The 20,951-nt window shown below is 36.8% G+C and overlaps 1 protein-coding gene across 2 annotated transcripts in view; it reads right to left on the reverse strand.

Annotated features, from left to right (window-relative positions):
• rftn1a (raftlin, lipid raft linker 1a) overlaps positions 1 to 20,951 on the reverse strand; it is a 31,083-nt gene that overhangs the window by 7,078 nt on the left and 3,054 nt on the right. For both annotated transcript variants that reach the window (XM_079590888.1, XM_079590887.1), the window contains exons 2-3: positions 13,333 to 13,476; positions 1,641 to 1,824 (exon numbers count right to left, since the gene is read on the reverse strand). In XM_079590888.1, coding sequence (XP_079447014.1) covers positions 1,641 to 1,824; positions 13,333 to 13,474 — 326 coding nt within the window. In that variant the 5' untranslated portion in view covers positions 13,475 to 13,476. The remainder of the gene's footprint in view (positions 1 to 1,640; positions 1,825 to 13,332; positions 13,477 to 20,951) is intronic.

Raw genomic sequence — 20,951 nt, forward strand, 5'->3', positions numbered from 1 at the left:
ATCAAAAAATTGACAACACAGCGTCCAGGGCATGTAGTTACAGATTTTTTTATTTATTGCATATAGAAAATAATTTTGCCATAAATAAAAGTAAATAATTCACAACTCAGTACAGCAAATATATTGCATACTGTAAGTACTGCAAGTAATACAGTATTGATTTCTGTATTTTTCATATTTTCAACAAAGACAACTCTAAATGAAAAGCGTATTACACAAAATATTGTGCAATTGCAAAATCAAAGTCAATGAGAGACTCATTCTGCCTCAGCATCCCGTCTTCGTGCTGGGTCCGGCCAGAGGACTTCGTCCACATCACATGCAATGTTGTCCCTTCCTAGGCAACGTGGGAAGAACCCTCTCGTGTGCCGGATCCAGCCTTGACAACACTCCACACCTATGCCATCACAGGCCAAATCCATTGCCTGTAAAAGATTTACCCTTGTATATGGGTTACGGTCATAGACCTTCCATCGCCACGCAGAGAAAAACTCTTTTCGGGTTGTACTCTTTGTCCTGCTTCCCTCATTGTCATTCCATGAACAAGAACATGGTCTATCACAGTTGCCCGAATTTGATCTGAAATTACTATTCTTGGTCTTGCTCTTCGTTGTCCTTTTACTCTTCCTCCTCGTCCACCACCTCTTACTCGAACTCTTCCTCCTCTTCCTCATCTTCCTCCTCTTCCTCCTCTTCCTCCTATTCCTCCTCTTCCTCATCGTCCTCCTCTTCTTCTCACATTGTTTCCATCCATTGTGGTATCAACACTCAATGTACCTGGGCCACCTGTACTGGCTTATATTCTAGACAACTGATTTGATCACATCATTAGAAACAAGTGTGAACAATTTTGAGTTGTTGTGTGTAAACGATGACAACTGTGTTGTAGTTGTGTTTAACTTTTGCCACATGTATTTACCATTTTGCAACACAGTGCAAAATGTGTTTTAGTGAGTAAGAATGTGTTTAGAGTTTTGCAAAAAGAGTGGATGACATTTGCAAACAGTGTCTTAACTACCTGAACTTGTTTAAGGTTTTGCCTACAAAGTGACTGATTCGACAAATGCGGTTAGGCCACTGAGCATTGGGTTCAGAGAATGGATTTTAGTGTTTTAGCAATTCAAAAATACTGTAAAAAAAAAAAGAGAGTAAATAATCAGAAAAATAAATAACATTTTCAAAAATCTGTTTTCAAGTTGAATATATTATATATACTATATAAGTTATTCATTATTAACTTTATAAATCATTTTTTGGAAAATAAATCTTTTGTAACATTATTTATAAATGTCTTTACTGTCACTTCTAATTGATTTAATGCATCCTTGTTGAGGTAAAGTATTGATTTCTTTAAAAAAAAAAAAAAACGTTTTTACTCACGCAAGGTATGGTAGTCACAATTCTAAATATCTATTTTTTAAAACCTTTTACTGACCTGACATTTTCACACAATCTAAAATGTAAAGTAACTCTTTATTTCTAAGATGATCACATCAGCACTTTATATGATTTGAGAATGCAACATAATTGTATATAATGCAAAAATATTACTGTTTGAAATATTGATTGATGTGTACAGATAAAACACTGTTTCTGTGCAATAAGCATATGCCGAACATAGTCAAGGTTTGTGTGTATACCTGTGTGTTTGTCTGATGAGCACAGCTCGGTGTAACTGCTTCTGTAGGTTAGCACTAGCAGGGCCGCAGGAGTGAACAAAGGGATGGACAGCAGCCAGTACGAATCCCTTCTGATACAACTCACACACCTGCACTGGAAGCTCTCTGACTGACGACAGACACAGCAATGACGACACTGACACCTCTGGAGAGAGAGAGAGAGAGAGAGAGAGAGAGAGAGAGAGAGAGAGAGAGAGAGAGAGAGAGAGAGAGAGAGAGAGAGAGAGAGAGAGAGAGAGAGAGAGAGAGAGAGAGAGAGAGAGAGAGAGAGAGAGAGAGAGAGAGAGAGAGAGAGAGAGAGAGACAACTTACTTCTAATAACAATAGTTTAAAAAAAACGCACACACACACACACAAACACAATAATAATAAAACAAATAATTAAAACAAATTATATCAATCAGTAAGATTTCAGAAAGATTTTTTTGAGAAATTAATAATTGTATTCAGGAAGGATGCATTAAATTAATAGTTAAGACTTTGACATTGTTACAAATTTTGAAAATAAATTGTGTTTCTATGATTTCTATTTAATAAAGAATCCTGAACAAAAAAACTGTATCAGCATGTTAGAATGATTTCTGAAGGATCATGTGACACTGAATATTGGAGTAATGACTGCTAAAAATTCAGCGTTGCCATCACAGGAATAAATAAAATTTTAGACATATATCAAAGCTGAAACCAGTTATTTTAAATTCTAATAATTTTCCACAATAATATTGTTTTTACTCTATTTTTGATCAAATAAATGTACCCTAAAAAATCTTACCAAATCCAAACTTTTGAACAGGTGAATATCTAGTGGTTTATTTTTTCATTTATAAGACATTCCTTAGAGCAATGAATGTGACAACTAGCCCTAGTCCTTCACATATGTCAATGTACCAAACCTGAACTGATGAATAATGTATGCAGTTTCATAACACTATATCTGCATGAACTAATAAATCCACCCCCACCATACACTCATGTGGAAACGGGGAGGAGGAAAAAATGAGAAGATAGGTGCAAACCATTTCATTCACAGTCATCTCTGTCCAAAAAAAAGAAAAAAAAAAAACGTGTTAAGCTCATTTTCTGACACACTAACTGAAATGCTGTAGAAGTAGTTTGAAAGTATTCTGGTGAAATGGTTTTTACAAGCAAATTGTTTGTGTGATCAGTAATTAAAGTTAATTTCCAGCGCTCGTTATTCAGGGCCGCAGCGAGCTGTAATCTGAGCACTGCTTGACTGCAATCATCTTTCAGAGTGACGAGCTTGTTTAAACAAAACTGTGACGGTCTGAACACGCTCTCACTCTGAGGGGGGTTTATTCGTGTTTCCAGAGAGGAAATAACAGCACGGTTCACAGAGAGATCAACTTATAGGTGAAATGAGTGCATGTGTGTGATTTCTGTGATGCGGTGTGAATTTCACTGTTTGGATGCAGGTAATTTTAAGGAAATTATGTTATTTATGTCTGATCGACAATTTCAATTCAACCATGTCAGTAGCCCAGCTAATGTTCTTGGAAGGTTCTCTCAAAGTTATGAACAAATATAACTCCAATAATGTTAATTCAAAGTTATCTCGTCTTTAATAATGTTCTCAAAACTTAAGCACAAAAACATTATTACATCATTCATTAAACTTTTTTTGTCCAAAATGTTTAGTTGAACATGTTACTACATTTTAAAATGTTCAGATAACATTCAAAAGTAACATTCCCATAATGTTTGCAAAATGATTCAATGTAATGTTCCCTTAACGTTCGCATAACCAAGAAAAAAGCGTTTTTAAAACTGGTCGTTTTGCACATTCAGGGGTAATTCAGAAATAATGTTTTCATAAATTAATGCGAACATTAGCAAAACGTTCTTAGAACATATTTTTGTTAGCTGGGAGGTTTGGAATAGATTTGCTTATCCATTAAATGTATAAACCTTGTAAGTGTTAAAAAGATTTTGAAATGAAGAGACAAAGAAGTCTCTTGTGCTCAACGGGGCTGCATTTATTTGATTATTTATTATTTATTTGAAAACAGTTGTGCTGCTTAATATTTTTATTGAAACAGTGATAATTTTTTTTCAGGAGACTTTGATAAATAGAAAGTTTAAAAGAACAGCATTTGATTGAAATAGAAATATTTTGTAACATTATAAATGTATTTTACTGTCACTTTGTATCATCGCTGCTAAATTAAAGTAGTAATTTCTCCCCAAAAAACAAGTAGACCCAAAACTTTTTTTCCGAACCAAAACACAATTTGTCACTCTCTCAAATATGACGAGAGAAAGATCACATTTAAAAAACAAAATGAACACCAAACAGTTACATACAGCATAACTTCCAGTTAAGGGGGAAATCGTTTCTGACCCCTGTATCCCTCATGACACACTCTCATAAAACTTCACCAAATAGGAAAATCTGTTTGCAATCATCAGGTAGTGCTGAAACAGCGGAAGTGTCTTAGACTTTATGATGTCTATTAACTCCACTCCGGTCCAGAGCATTAACTATATTAACCAGCACATCATGCGAAAGGCCTGTGGCAAATGACACTCAATGCTTCAGCTATGCGTGAGAGAATGAGAAAATGCTTTTGTTTGTGTAGGACCCACACACACACACACACACACACATACACAGAGAGAAGATTTGACTCCTTCTGAAAGGCCAAATATATAATAATCTGTCCCTATATTTACTACGGGGAAGTTCCACCTTTATAAGACAGAATTTACCCAGTCGGGGGTTAAACGCTCCAGTAAACAGTCCTTCTCAGCAACATACTCCACCTCAACAATGCAGTCCTCTGAACGAATATCCCTCAGTCTGAATCCATGTACAAGCTCTTAAAATGACAAGCAGAGAAAGTAAATAACTGCTAAATCAGTTAAACTCCACCTGCTGAGAAACATGTTTTTTTGTGCTAAAATATCAACTCTCACAGCACAATCACACTAAATCCTTCCTGGATTTTCTGGAGCGGTGTCTCAAACACCTAGACAATCACAGATTTGAACGTACTATGTGCGTTTGTAATGAAGTTGTTAGCGTTTCCAAGTGTGATTAACTAAAATCCAAACACTGAACGGATCTGCTCTGGTTTATGCCTCAGACTAACAGGACACAAGCAAGCAGGTGTTTCGCATCACAGCTGTTATATTGAATATAACATGAATATAATTATCAGCTTATTGGCCAGAAATAATATTGGAGCAATATTCGTTTGACCATGAGCATCCAGGACTTCTTCTTTTCATTTATTATTTAAACAAAGTGGTTCATAGTATTGTAAATGCCAAAGTAATTTGATTTCACTGAACCAATCCTCTAGATGATTCTTTTAACTAAACGTGTTAGTTGCAAATCTATTATATAGCCGTCCCTTCTCCGGCTGCGCTGACCTATCAGAACTGCTCTCTAAATATTGATATGTCATAAATATTAAAGTAAGTGTTTATGTGATTCATAAGTATGAGGGATTCTTGCTGCTTATGACTGTGATGTCGGGTCCTGGAGGGGTCTTATTTTATTTTATAATAATCCGACAGAGAGCAGAATTGAATTATTTATAGAAACCAATTTAAATTAAAAACTGATTTTGGCTATAAATACAGTTCAGTGTCACTAAGACAACTGATTTTCTCTCTTATGCACACACAAACAGATAAATCCTGGATTTTAGTAGTGACCCCTCACATCTTCAAGATCAGATAATCCTTGAAACGATGCCTAGCTCTCTCCCTCTTCTTTTTTCCCCTCTCTGTTATTTCATCCCTGTCAATCATTCACATTCATTAAGTCACTTAACATTGCTTTCAATATTGATGCCCCAAAACAAACAAACAAACAAAGAAACATATTCTAACATCTCTGCCTCACACTCGCGCTGTCACAGCAGTTCGCAGTGAAACTCTTTTTTTTGTCTCGGTGTCTCTGTAGGCATCAGTGAATTTTACATATAAATGACCTGCCTGCCTGTCTACCGATAAGCAGCTAAAACAGAAAGCCTGGAGTGTGTGTGTGTGTGTGTGTGTGTGTGTGTGTGTGTGTGTGTGCGTGTGTGTGTGTGTGTGTGTGTGTGTGTGTGTGTGTGTGTGTGTGTGTGTGTGTGTGTGTCCAGAACCTGAACGATTGTAGCTGTCCCAGTTCTCACACATTCCAATTTTTTATAAATAAATATTTGATTCAGGTCACAAACCTGCACACACACAAATCTGTGTTTGGGTAATGTTTCATGCGTTAACTTTAAGTAGTAAAACTGCTAGATAAGATAAACTAACAATACCTTTTTTTACTCTTTATTTTATTTATTTTTTAGCTTCCAATAATATAAAATAGTATTTTCAATATAAAAAATTATTGAATTAGAAACCAGGCAAACACACTATATTACAGAAATATAAAGTCCTCTGAGATCCATGCTGGACGGCGCAATCTCATCAGATTTCAGTCAAAATTAAGTATTCCAGTCCCATATATATATTTTTTATATAAAAGTCTTGGTTAAAATTTCACTATGAAGCGTCAGCCAATCAGATCGTCTATGCAAATACCCTAGCACAGATGTTAGCCAATTGCATTCATGCAGCACCGGAAAAGTAATGTGTTTGGCTGTTGTCACAATGACGGTTGCCATTGTGCACTCAGCACTCAGCAGCACCAAGCTTCAGACACGCCTTCCGTCCAAGTATAGTATACACAGTATACAATAGAGGGTTCTCACTACACGTCATCAATCCGGAAGTCGGCCATTTTGGAGGCACTGAACGTAAACAATGCCACTGAACTGAACGGACTTGCAAATTTGGAAGATTATTACTGCTGAATTACTACTGGTCGAGTTTTGGTCTGTACTAATTGGTCGCACCGGGAAAAAAACATTTTGAGTTCTATAGACTGTCAAAAGTTAAAGAGAAGAGTGGAAAAACTGATGAAAGAAGGCATTTGTGGTTGAGAGAGGCACAGCATCAGCCACATGTGTAAATAGCGTTGACTATGGCTAAAATGTTGACGAATTATGGCTACATTTACACTGTCAGTCCAAATCCGATTATCTTTGTATCCGATTGGAATCTGATCTAAAATGATGTCCACACTGTGTATCGCAACTGTTCATCCGATGTGTGTGTCCATGCAGCTCTTTGGCAATGACGTTACGTTGATGGAGGGGTTTGCATTTGCAATAAAGATGTTGACTTATTTAAATTTTGGAAACATGGAAATGTGTAGCCACCGCGCTGGACTACTGTGTCTTGAGCCTGCGGCAGAACTGTAGGAGGCTGGTATGTAACAGCTTTTTTTCTGCGCTCTTGTCTGCGCCGGTTTCCAAAATAATAATTTTCTGCTCGTCCGGCACTTTGCAAAAACACAGCCTTGTTTCGGCAGCGACTTTCAGCATGTTCCCTATAACAACGTCTGATGTTTACATTTTACGTGGCGTGAGAAAGGCACATACCACGCGAAATCCGATCAGAGCGTTAATTCGGACTGAAGCTGATGTCCTGATATGTGTTTTGAAAATGATCCATATGGATGTAGCTTGAAACGGATTTCATGTGCTTTTTTGGACTGACAATCTGAACGTAACGTTAGCCTATGTCGGGATAAGAAATAGAAGGAAGAATTGCAGTAAGGGCTAGAGAAGATAGCTCGTTCGGATCTTTAACGTTACCACATATTAATTTTAGTTTGTAAAAATTTCACGCTCTTTCCTGCTTACTAAGTCCTTCTCTATATGATTTTGCAGCTTCCACGTGTTTTTTTCCGTAGTTTATTTGTGTAACAATGTGTTCAGTAGAACATAAACAGTGCAATCCATGCTGTTGTTCACATGCGAGTACCCCCATAATGGGCGGTTCCGGGTTACCGACCAGTACGTGACGTCGGTGAAAACCCTCTATAGCTACAGTAGCTGGAGCAACTTTTCTCTATTTATGGCATACCTGTCAACCCTCTCGTTTTTCCAGGGATTCTCCTGTATTTTACCTTGCTATCCCGCTATCATCCCGTTTAAATATTTTCCCGTATTTTTAATCTTTCTATAAAAAAATATAAAAAAATCCCATTGGGTGCAAACCAGTTAAGCGGAAATCCCGCCCTGCAGCTAATTTCATTGGTTAAGGTTACAATGACGGGTAGGTTTAGGGATCAGCGTTTGGTGTAGGCAATCAGTACTGTGATTCACATGACCAATAAAATCTTTAGAATCGGCTGAATTGCGGGATGGGGGGAGGAAATCGCGCGAAGAAGAACAGCAGCATCCCGAGGATGGACGAACATGAGAGAGATGGCATTAACACACGCAATTATGCCAAAATGTCCGTTTTGTCGAGTATCCTCATAAGAGCAGTCTGAGCAGTCTTAAATTAGTTAAATAAAGTCGTAAATGAAGGAAAAGAGTTGTGAGAGAATGAGGCAGCGGCTGGTTTTAAAGGGACAGCACAGCAGCCAATAAAGCTTTCTGTCAGTTAATCAAAGAACAAAGGTAACAGAGAAAATCACTCACTGCTCCTGACTAAAGAGCTTTTTTTAACTTTAATAAGGATTAATCAATATACAATTTAAAGTGCACACTGTTTGATAACTATTTGTTTAATTGATAACAATTTCTGTATATTTCCTGTTAGACACATATACTGTCTTTATGTTGTTTCTACATTAATTTGGAGATTGTGAAATTATTACATTATAAAATATATAAAAAACATAAGGTTTTTCAATGGCGATTAATCGTGATTAATCAGAAAAAAATGTGTGAGTAATGTAGTTAATTGTTGCAAACGATAAAAATAAATAAAGAAACATGAATAAGTCTTATTTGCAACATCAGGAGTTTATTTAAATAACACTTGCCATCAGCCATCAGGCTTATGCTACCGCTAACATGGACGTTGAGGTCATTTCCGTGATTTGGGAAAAGCCTGTAAAAGTCCCGACAGAAAGCGATGCATAAGGATGTAGTGTAACGACACCCAGTTCTAGGAATGCACAATTTTTTTGTGGATAGTACCAGTTTGCAACAATTATTAGTTAATAATAATTTGTCAACCACTAAGTTGTCAACACTTCAAAAAAAAAAAAATATATATATAATAATTGTGGATATACCAAAATACTTTTACAGCATCGCGCGATACTTTTACGGGCTTTGTCAAACAAAGCCCTTTCTCAAAAATAATTTGTCAAACACTTGTCAACACTTCAAAAAAAATAAAAATAATAATAATTGTGGATATACCAAAATACTTTTACAGCATCGCGCGATACTTTTACGGGCTTTTCCCAAATCACTGAAGTGACCTCGACGTCCGGGTTAGCGCTAGCATAAGCCATCAGGACAGTGTTGTTTAAATAAACTAAAATACCTATTCCGGCCATTATTAGTGGGGTAATTTACGAGATACAACCTTGGATCCATTAGCGCCTGCCATTCTGCTGATATCTCTAAATAAGCTCGAACTTTAATAATGTTTGACCAAATGAAAATTTTGGCTCGAGGTTATGGTGCAAAGGACCCTAGGATGAAATTACTCCGAACCATCCCTTTAATGCATTACTTTGTTTATTAGCATGTTTTCTTCATGGGGACCTTTGACTGGTGCCCACAATGTAACTGAAGGTAAATTCAGGTTTTAGTTGAGAGGTCCCTGACCCCCATCCATACACAATTATACATCCTTGTAATTATGCTCAGTAATGGCCCATATACTCCTATGCTTTTAAGTCATTAAGATGAGCTGGTCTGTTCTTCTGCTTCAATCTGTGTCTTATATTCTCTCATCCTGTCTCATATCCACTTTCTCTGAATTCAGCGGGATCCATTATTGCCTCTCTCGAAGCACACTAACAAAAGCAGCATTAGTATATTTAGAAACATAAGCCCTCAAAGAATATACACTGTTTGGTTGCTCTCTTGCTCTATTACTCTCTCTCTCTCTCACTCTCACTCTCTCTCTCTCTCTCTCTCGCTCTCTCTCTCTCTCTCTCTCTCTCTCATCTAATCTCATACTTTTTTTCTCTTTCTTTGAAGCTTTACACTTTATTATCTGAAGGTGGGTTTTGTGCATTTGTGTATGCATATCAATATATATGTTGCTTTGAATTTTGAAAAACAGCAATCATTTTTATACTGCATGTCACTCTGTATATTAATCCTCTGATGCATGAATTTATTAAGTCATTTAACCTTTCTTACCTTTATTTTTATTTTAGTTTTAATCATTTTTGTACTTCAACTTATTTCAGCTAGCTGCCAATGCAACTTTTCTGGTTTTCCGGTTTCCATCTAATATTTATATTGATGAGTTTTAGTTTTAGTTTTACAGTAGTTAACAAAAACAAAATCACTGTTCCCAATACCTTCCCCACAAAATGGTGTCATTTGAGTTTCATATAGGTCTACTGCAATCGTAAATAAATAAATATTCCAGAGATTCATCATCACTTCCATTAACCACAAAGGCCTATTCACACCAATTCACACCATAACGTTCTGTTTATTATAAGCGTGCCCTGCGGTCATGTTGCATCTGTTGTTAATTTGCATCATCTGGGCATTTAAAGGGGTGGTTGATTATGATTTCACTTTTTTAACTTTAGTTAGTGTAATGTTGCTGTTTGAGCATAAACAACATCTACAAAGTTACGACGCTCAAAGTTCAAAGCAAAGGGAGATATTTTATTTGACAGAAATCGTTTTTTAAGGACTACAACAAACGGCTGGTAGGGACTACAATGAGCTTCTAAAATGTACTTAAACCCCGCCCCCGGGAACAGGATTTATAGATTATCATGACTTAAGGCCATTGCACACTGAGTCCGAAATTCGCATACGAAATTTTCGCACGTCAAAAAATAAATACGACCTCACGTTATGTCAATCACGCTTGCACACTGCCTCCGAAACTTTCGTCCGTCATAAAAAAAAATCGAAACGAGTTCGATTTTCTGCGTTTTTCGCATCCGTAACAAGCAGTTTGAATGGTGTTTGAATGGTGCTTTGACAATTCAGAGCCACCGAATCACCAATACGAAAAAACGCATACGAAAATGTCGGACTCAGTGTGCAATTGCCTTAACACACAAGATGTTGTAGCTCCGCCCTCTGTGCCAGGAGCAGCAGCTCATTTGTATTTAAAGGGACACACACAAAAACGGCACGTTTTTGCTCTCCCTCAAAAAGTGACAATTTTAAATTTACTTAAACAAAATTTAAACAAAAATATCTGTGGGATATTTTGAGCTAAAACTTCACATACACCGTTGGGTAATCAGATACTTATTTTACATCTTGTGAAAAGGGCATTATAGAACCCCTTTAAAGTGCACTTTTTCAGTGTGAACACTATAAACGTCATAGAATAGGGATTAAGTACGCAAATTGGGACGCATCTAGGAACTAAGCAGATGAAGTGAAACACTGGAACAATGGGAACAAAGAATTCAATTCAACATAAGAGTCTTTTTGAAAATAAAAAAGGGGAAACAAGGTGTCAGAGAAGTCCACTGAAGGTGCGTTGAAGTGAACCCATGTGTTTATTCCAAAATCAAAAGTGAAACCCTAACATATAACAGGAAAATTCCATTAATTTATGTATGAACAAGAATACCACCAACTAAAGGGACTTTTTAAATAGATAAATTCTGCATCCCAATTCACCTATTATACTATGCCCTAAAAGTACGTACTGTTTTTGTGAAGAAAAAGTACATACTTTTGAGTGTGTAGCAGAAGAGTAGGTAAGCTTTGGGACATACTACGTCATATAATTATGTCTTTAATGGGCCGCTCTGTCGCTAAGTTATGTGCATCCTGTCACAGTTTAAACTGCCCTGTCAATCATCTTGTCAGTTAAAATTCTCCACATTGAATTTAATTTAATTTCCTACCGTTTCGGAGAGAAATATACTAGCACATTGATCTGCCAGTCTTGGATCGTTCATGTGGAGAACTCTCCTCATGTGTTTTCAATTTGCATAATGATGCATTTAAAAGTTAATGACCAAACGAATCATTAGAAAAGTTCACAATGCTGATGAAATATAATGTGATGGATAACATCGAATAAATACATTTTCGTCAGGTTAGATACTAGCGGTGTAACGATACCCTCATATATATCACCCTTGATACATATCATCACGATACTGAACTCACGATATGATATTATTGCGATACTTTAAGACATATGATAAAAGGTTAACAAACAATTTACTGTTAATTAAAGTGCTAAATTTGGTATTACATTTGGTTGGAAATGAACAGGCTTGGATTTGGCGCTGGTAACCCAATGCACAGGACAATAGAGACACCATAATAAAAATATTCATGATTCTGAAGCTGAAAATACAGAATTATTTTAGACGAATATGTTTGCACTCTATTGACTAGACATATTTAAATATGTTCATTGACTAAACATATTTAAAAATAATGTAGGCCACTTTTTACTGGTAACATAAGACAATTAGCATTATCAGTACCCGCAAATATTCCCCCATTTCTTTATTATACATTTTATTCAACATTATATATAGTAGTTTAATGTAGTACTAAGACTAAAACTCTGAAAACTAAAATTTTTCCTCACACATTATTTTTTATTTAACTATCAACGATACATATAGTCACTATCCAAGATACATATTGTTGCATTTTTGTATTGCGATATATTGTGGCACCCCTATTAGAAACTGATAATTAATCACTCAAACCCCTTTATCTAAACCTCTCTACTTAACCGTCAGACGTACATATCCGCCATGTTTGTCGTTTTTTTAATCCGTGTTTGTAGTCACGAATCGAATCCTCATCCAATGCGCAATGGTTGTGGGTTATATTAGCCGTAAGAGTGTCCAGGATCTGGACTCCGGATTCTAACCGAAAAAAGTAGACCATCCGGGAATCTTTGGAATACTCCTTTCAACATTCGAATACTATTTAGGGCGGATAGATTGCGAATTGGGAAACAGTAAGGCGTGTTTCCATTACAGATTTGCGCAAAACTTTTGCGATTTTTTCTAAATGCGAAATGACGCCGTTTCCATTAACCGATGTTATGCAACTAAAACATAATTTTTTTCTCTCGTGAGAAGTCATTCCAAAAATCATGGCAACAGACGTTGGTAGGTTTATGTATAGGCCTATCCCAGCCACCGCACTAGCCATTATTATTAATCGAAGGAGACGTAGGTATGTTACCCAAGCATTAATGCCAAGGAAAGACCCTTATACTTGTGTGAGCGACACGTATGAGGTGTTTCTGGGTGTTTCTCTCTCAATCTGCTTCGAGGTCTTGATTGTAGCATTTCTTTGAGGTTTAGAATCCAGTATTCCTGTAATTCTTATGTCTTTTATGAATTTAATAAAGAACTCTGTCTCGTATTCTGTCCAAAAACACCACGTCATCTACGTCAGGTGACCTGTAAATGCGCAAAAACTGTTTCCATTGTAGTTTTGCGAAATATTTCTTTTTCGAATTACCTGAAAAACCACCTCATGCGAGCGTAAAAACTTTTTTGCGGTATATGTGAGTTTTTGCTAAATTTACGTTTTTCCATTGGGCGTATTTTCAATTTTCAATTTAAATGTGCGCAATTTGAAGGGTAATGGAAACACGGCTAGTGATAGTGTTTGTAGCTGCAGGAAATGGGCATGTGTACCTTCCTTTCCTAACAGGAAGTCCAGGAAGTGGTATGTGTAGGCCACTCCTGAGTGGGTCTCCACTTGTGCTCTTCTGAGGGTGGAGAAAATCTTTCCCGGAGCTTCATCTGACCCTCGGGGTTTCGGCAACTTACAGCCCATGTCTGCGCACATGGAGAAAAACAAAGACAGAGAGAGAAAATGAGATAGATGAATATGGATAATTTGTCTGAAATATTCATGTATTCATAACTACTTTATTGATTTAACTGATTGCCTTGGCAGCAGTCCCTAATTGTCATGCTAATTAAGTCAGATTGACACTGAAATAGGAACTGAGCACGTGCAAAACAGGGGAGAGGGCATATCGGCATGTCTTTAAACATAACCACAAACATTCAGATACACGCACGTGTGCACAAGCAAAGATTTGTCACATGGTAACATAACATGAAGTCTAATTGGAAAGCTAATCAACCTTCAAGCATCAACCTTTAACACAAACACGCGTTCGCTGTATCAAGCACAATGCCCTCTTCAAAACGCACACACTGTCTCCTTGGCTACTAGAAGCAGCAATCAGATAACGCTTCATATTTGATCTGTGACTACACAACCAATCAAACAGTGGAATGTGTGGCCGATGAATTAGCGTGTGGCTAATGCTAATAAGTGTCACATCTAGCACGCGCTAACTTGATGTGACAGCAAAGGCACGCCACGTGGGTCCCGGCCTCCAGCGCTAACACACACCATCAGGTACGGGTAGTTAGCTGCCAGCATTTTCATGTCAGCGTTTGATGAGCCAGAACAGGTGAAACCGAGAGGAACCGGACAAGCCCAGTGGCCGTGACAACAAGCATTAACTGCGCAATGAAGATGCGACGGGGAAAAATGGATGGATGGTTTTGTGGATCAGGAATGGGGTGATCATTTGGGAGATGTGTATATGAGTAGACCAGGATAGACAGTTAAAAGCAGTACTGTGCCTTACCATGGTACAGCAACAGAATCAGAATACCATGGTATTTGGATATATTTCATAGTACTGTACTGTATGATGATTGTATTCAGTGGTATGTACTGATTGGTAGGCCTATTTGTAAGAATATGATGGCATTACCATTGTAATAATGTCCAAAAGACCATGGTATTACTTATTATGGTACTATGTCAAAATACTATGGCAATAGGAATGAGATAAAGAGATTGAGATACGTAAAATATTGACACAGCAATAAGTGTAAAAACAGTGTGAATTAATGACTTGTAAGTGTAAGTATGTTTTTTATATATATATTTTTTTGTATGTCTTATGTTCACCAAGGCAGCATTTATTTTATCAAAAACAGTAGTATTGTGAAATATTCTTACTGATCTGGTACTCAAGAAACACATTCCTTATTGTTATTAATGTGGAAAACAGTTGCGCTGTTTATTATTATTGTTGAAAACGTGAACTTTGATGCATAGAAAGTTCAAAAGAACAGCATTGATTTGATATCTAAATTTTTTGTAACATCATAAATGCTACTGTCTTGTTTGATAAATTGAATGCGTCATTGCGGAATAAAAAGTATTAAATTAAATAAATTTAAAAAATAGATTTATTTTTATTTTTAGTTGTTAGAACATATTTGAACCATGTGGACCACATTTTAATGCTAATATTGTTTTATTTTACAGAATTTTAAGTCATCTTGAGGCCCCCTTAGAAGTTTTTTTGAGGACCCCAAGTGGGTCCCGGTAAGTATGTTACCAAAATAGTATATGGGAGTTTCCAAGCTGCGAAAACAGCCCTGACTTCCAGAAATCAATGAAAAACATAATAAGGTGGAAACCGTAAGCTGGTGTCTCTGCTCTGATGTAGCTTACAGAGCATCTCTAAGTGGTTCTTTGTAATTTTAGGAGCTCTCTCACTTTGAATTTTCTTTGTTCCTTTAGAATTGATTTTTTTGATCGCCTCAGGTGTGATTGTGGCTGGTTATCTGCTCAAGTCAAATACTTCTGTAATCTGTTTAATCTCTGTTTTATCTCTCACAAAATGGTGGACTACAGACTTGAAACAATACGCTACTTTCAATATTAGTCATTCAGAACAAAAGAACGAGTCATTTATATTTAAACAGAGAATATACACAGGAAGGTGCAAACATAATGGTCTCAGTCGTTACCTCAAACATTATAGGTTTATATCGCAAGTAGGAGTGAACCACAAAGATTTACTGAGACAATTTGCTTTTATTATGAATCCGACAGCTGGAATATAAATGACTAATTCATGGGAGATACACGGACCTTCACACCTGTGCTGAGTGAAGTTAATACTGGCAGTCAAGCATCCGGTTCCACTCATTTCCCTTCACTAGCCTGACAATCACATCATTACTGATGCTAATCGCTCGGCAACAGACCGACAGATCATCAGTTTGCTCACAGTTACTGAGACAACATTTGGGGAGCTATTAGAGCAGAAAAAGAAACCACAGATTCTTAATCTCAGCTGAATTTGCAATACCATCAAGGGACCAGCAAACGCAAGCTTTGATATAAACACAAATGCTGCTATGAGCACATAAGCCTCAGTGAGGGGATAGTTGCTCCCTCATCGAGCACAAAAATGACAGCACAGCAATGCGAGTATGATACTTAGTCCTTTCCATTTGGGATATATCGGTACCAGTTTATGGAAGCTTGTTTCTGGCATGGAATAAAAATTAAAACGGCAATTGTGACTTTTTATCTCTCACTTTTTTTTCTTGCAATTGCGAGTTTAAATCTTGCAGTTCGAACTTTATAACTCACAATTGCGAGTTTATATTTTGCAATTCTGACTGTTTCTTAACATTTTTAATTTATATCAAAACTCTGAGAAATAAAGTCAGAATTGCAAAATATAAACTCACAATTCTGACTTTTTCACAATTTGTTTATAAGTTTATGACTTGTAGTTGTGAGTTTATTGGCCCTATTTTAATGATTTAAGCGCATGGTCTAAAAGCGCACGGTGCAAGTGCACTTAGGGCATGTCCGAATCCACTTTTGCTAGTTTAACGAAGGGAAAAAATGGTCGGCGCCCTGGTGCATGCTCTAAAAGAGTTTTCCCTATTCTCTTAGTCCCTATTCCCTATTCTCTGTGTAATGGCTATGTAACCAATCAGAGTCTCATCTCCCATTCCCTTTAAAAGCCAGTTGCGCTCGCGCCATGGTGGATTCGCTATTTACATCACGGAACAAAGACTGAACTCTATAGAGCGAGGAAATGGATCCCGCTCGTGCACGAGTTTAAAGCGTGCAAGCAAAACATCTACGGGACAAGCCGGATTTCACCATAATAATCTTTTACATTGTAATTCCTTTTATTTTTAATATTTGGCATGTTGGTGCGCCCTGTGAGTGTACGTGGGTTGTGCACCCGCCTGTAGCCAACAATGCGCCTGAAACGCGCCAACAATGCACCTGAACACACCTTGTTTTCAGACCAGTACGCCCATGGGCGAACAGATGGGCGCAAATGCATTTGCTATTTAAACAACGTGGAGCAGGATGTGAAAATGATAACTGCGTCGGATTGAAACTATAGCAAAAAACACTTGCATTGCACCGGGTGTATGATAGGGCCCTTCATCTCACAATTCAAAGAAAATAAGTCAGTTAAACTCCCAATTGAGAGAAATAAAGATAGTTATTATAAGATATAAACTCACAATTCTGACTTTTTTCTTGCAATTGTGAGTTTATATCTCACAATTTTGAGAGAAAAAAAACATAAGAATTGTAATTGTAAGAAAAAATTCTGAATTGTAAGATAAAAAGTCGCAAGCACCGTTTTAATTTGTGAGTTCGTATGTCACAGATGCAAATTTATATCACAATTCGGAAAAATAAAGTCAGAATTGCAAAGTATAAACTCACAATTCTTACACTCTAAAAAATGCTGGGTTGTTTTAACCCAATTTTGGGTTAAATATGGACAAAACCCAATCGTTGGATCAAAAATGCAATTGAAAAATTTAACCTCAATGGCTGGGTTTGTCCATATTTGACCCATATTTGTTAAAACAACCCAGCATTTTTTAGAGTGTACTTTTTCACAATTTTGAGTTTAAGGAGAGTAGTTGTGAGTTTATACCTCACAATTCAGAGAAATTAGGTCAGAGTTGCAAGTCATAAACTCACAATTCTGACTTTATTTCTCACAATTGGGAGTTTTAAATTTCTCTGAATTGTGAAATATAAACTTAGTTTATCAGTGCTGCCCAAGTCTCTATGGGAAAACATTTATCACATTTGAGTCACGCTCTTTAATATCCCAGCAGTTGTTTGTTTCCCATTTACAGTGATGGGATTAAAGAGCAAACGAAGACTTGAGTTTCTGCTTCTTGGAGACCCTGGTAATCTCACATGTGTCTATATGATATATGATATATATGATTCCTAAATTAACTCGAGCATTTCTCATCAAATTCTTCCAAGACCAAAAGATGTGAGATATGCTATTACCTTATAATCTTACTGTGTGTAAACAATTGGTTCTATTTTTATTTCCAAGGACTTATAGGAGAAACATCTGAGACAAAAAAATATACTAAGTCCAGTATTAGGGTTTTTATATATTTATATATTATATTAAATACATTAAATTATATATTAGTCTTAAATACATTAAATGCACATTATGTTCAGGATATGAGGATACAAACAGACTTCAGCACAAAGGTGCATGCACAGTTTCATACTCTACATCACAACCACACTGCACACTTCCCACACTACACACTTCCTGCAGAACACACGAAGATATTCACACACACAATAATCTCTCACTGTGATAAGCGTGAGGAGGGGAGCGGAAGAAAAAAGGGAAAAAGAAAGATGGAGAGCTAAATTTAGGCAAGATGATAGGGAAGGATAATAAGTTGAGAGCACACATCGAATTGTGGTAGGGGGGGGGGGGGCCCTCTGGTAACCAACGGAGACGGGATATTGTCAATATGATGCAATAAAGAAAAGCCTGATTTACTCTCCTAATGTCTTGCTCTGACAAAGGATCTTAATACAATCCTGAATATATGAACAGAGAGTATACTAAAATAGTGTAATTATATGTGAAAATAACAGAAATGTTACAATCTTATCGCATTAGTGCGATATGTCAACAGAAAAACATAGTTTGACATGGAATCTTGTTTTTTGTACATGCACGATAGATTTTAAATAAAATACTATGGTAATAATTAAGTACCATATGCAGTGGTGTCCAAAAGCCTGAGACCACATTGAAAACGGGGATTCCAAAAATAATTTAAACCTGTAAATAAACATTTTAGGTCAATTTGAAATGAGTACAAATATTACTATGCACTATTTCACTATATATACAGTCATGGCCAAAATTGTTGGCACCCCTGGTAAATATGATCAAAACTGGCTGCAAAAAATAAATCTGCATTGTTTATCCTTTTGATCTTTCATTCAAAAAATTTCCAAAATTCTAACCTTTCATTGAAGCAAGAGAATTGAAAGTGGGGCTAAATCACATTATGAAATAAATGTTTTTCTCCAAAACACGTTGGCCAAAATTATTGGCACCCTTTTATTAAATACTTTTTGCAACCTCCTTTTGCCAAGATATCAGCTCTGAGTTTTCTCCTATAATGCCGGATGAGTTTGGAGAACACCTGACAAGAGATCAGAGGCCATTCCTCCACACAGAATCTCTCCAGATCCTGCAGATTCCCAGATCCATGTTGGTGCTTCTTCTCTTCAGTTCAGCCCACTCATTTTCTATAGGGTTCAGGCCAGGGACTGGGATGGCCATTGCAGATCTTGGTTTTGTGCTCAGTGACCCATTTTTGTTTTGATTTTGATATTTGTTTTTGGATCACTGTCCTGTTGGAAGATCCAAACATGGCCCGTTTTAAGATTTCTAGCCCCGGCTGTTAGGTTTCGATTTTTTATCTGTTGGTATTTGATCCAATCCATGATGTCATGTATCTGAACAAGATGTCCAGGACCTCTGGCAGAAAATTAGGCCCACAGCAGTAAAGATACAGCAGAGTATTTCATTTTACACATGGGGTACTTTTTTATCCCTGTGTGCACCAAACCCATCTTAAGTGTTTGCTGCCAAAAAAGCTATTTTTTTGGTTCCTCTGTCCATAAAACGTTTAAAAGGTACCTGACACTACTGTCACTTCAAACGGGACGGGTTCTATTATAGATGAAACAAAAAAATAGCTTTTTTGGCAGCAAACACTTAAGATGGGTTTGGTGCACACAGGGATAAAAAAGTACCCCATGTGTAAAATGAAATACTCTGCTGTATCTTTACTGCTGTGGGCCTAATTTTCTGCCAGAGGTCCTGGACATCTTGTTCAGATACATGACATCATGGATTGGATCAAATACCAACAGATAAAAAATCGAAACCTAACAGCCGGGGCTAGAAATCTTAAAACGGGCCATGTTTGGATCTTCCAACAGGACAGTGATCCAAAAACAAATATCAAAATCAAAACAAAAATGGGTCACTGAGCACAAAACCAAGATCTGCAATGGCCATCCCAGTCCCTGGCCTGAACCCTATAGAAAATGAGTGGGCTGAACTGAAGAGAAGAAGCACCAACATGGATCTGGGAATCTGCAGGATCTGGAGAGATTCTGTATGGAGGAATGGCCTCTGATCTCTTGTCAGGTGTTCTCCAAACTCATCCGGCATTATAGGAGAAAACTCAGAGCTGATATCTTGGCAAAAGGAGGTTGCAAAAAGTATTTAATAAAAGGGTGCCAATAATTGTGGCCAACGTGTTTTGGAGAAAAACATTTATTTCATAATGTGATTTAGCCCCACTTTCAATTCTCTTGCTTCAATGAAAGGTTAGAATTTTGGCAATTTTTTGAATGAAAAATCAAAAGGATAAACAATGCAGATTTATTTTTTACAGCCAGTTTTGATCATATTTACCAGGGGTGCCAACAATTTTGGCCATGACTGTATATATATATATATATATATATATATATATATATATATATATATATATATATATATATATATATATATATATATATATATATATATATATATATATACACATACAGTGGGGAGAACAAGTATTTGATACACTGCTGATTTTGCAGGTTTTCCTACTTACAAAGCATGTAGAAGTCTGTCATTTTTATCATAGGTACTCATCAACTGTGAGAGATGACAAAAACAACATCTAAAACAAAAATCCAGAAAATCACATTGTATGATTTTTAAATAATTAATTTGCATTTTATTGCATGACATAAGTATTTGATCACCTACCAACCAGTCAGAATTCCGGCTCTCACAGACCGGTTAGTTTTTCTTTAAGAAGCCCTCCTGTTCTCCACTCATTACCTGTATTTAACTCGTTACCTGTATAAAAGACACCTGTCCACACACTCAATCAAACAGTCTCCAACCTCTTCACAATGGCCAAGACCAGAGAGCTGTGTAAGGACATCAGGGATAAAATTGTAGACCTGCACAAGGCTGGGATGGGCTACAGGACAATAGGCAAGCAGCTTGGTGAGAAGGCAACAACTGTTGGCGCAATTATTAGAAAATGGAAGAAGTTCAAGATGACGGTCAATCTCCCTCGGTCTG

The sequence above is a fragment of the Phoxinus phoxinus genome, assembly GCF_949152265.1.
Source record: "Phoxinus phoxinus genome assembly, chromosome: 19".
Lineage (NCBI taxonomy): Eukaryota > Metazoa > Chordata > Actinopteri > Cypriniformes > Leuciscidae > Phoxinus > Phoxinus phoxinus.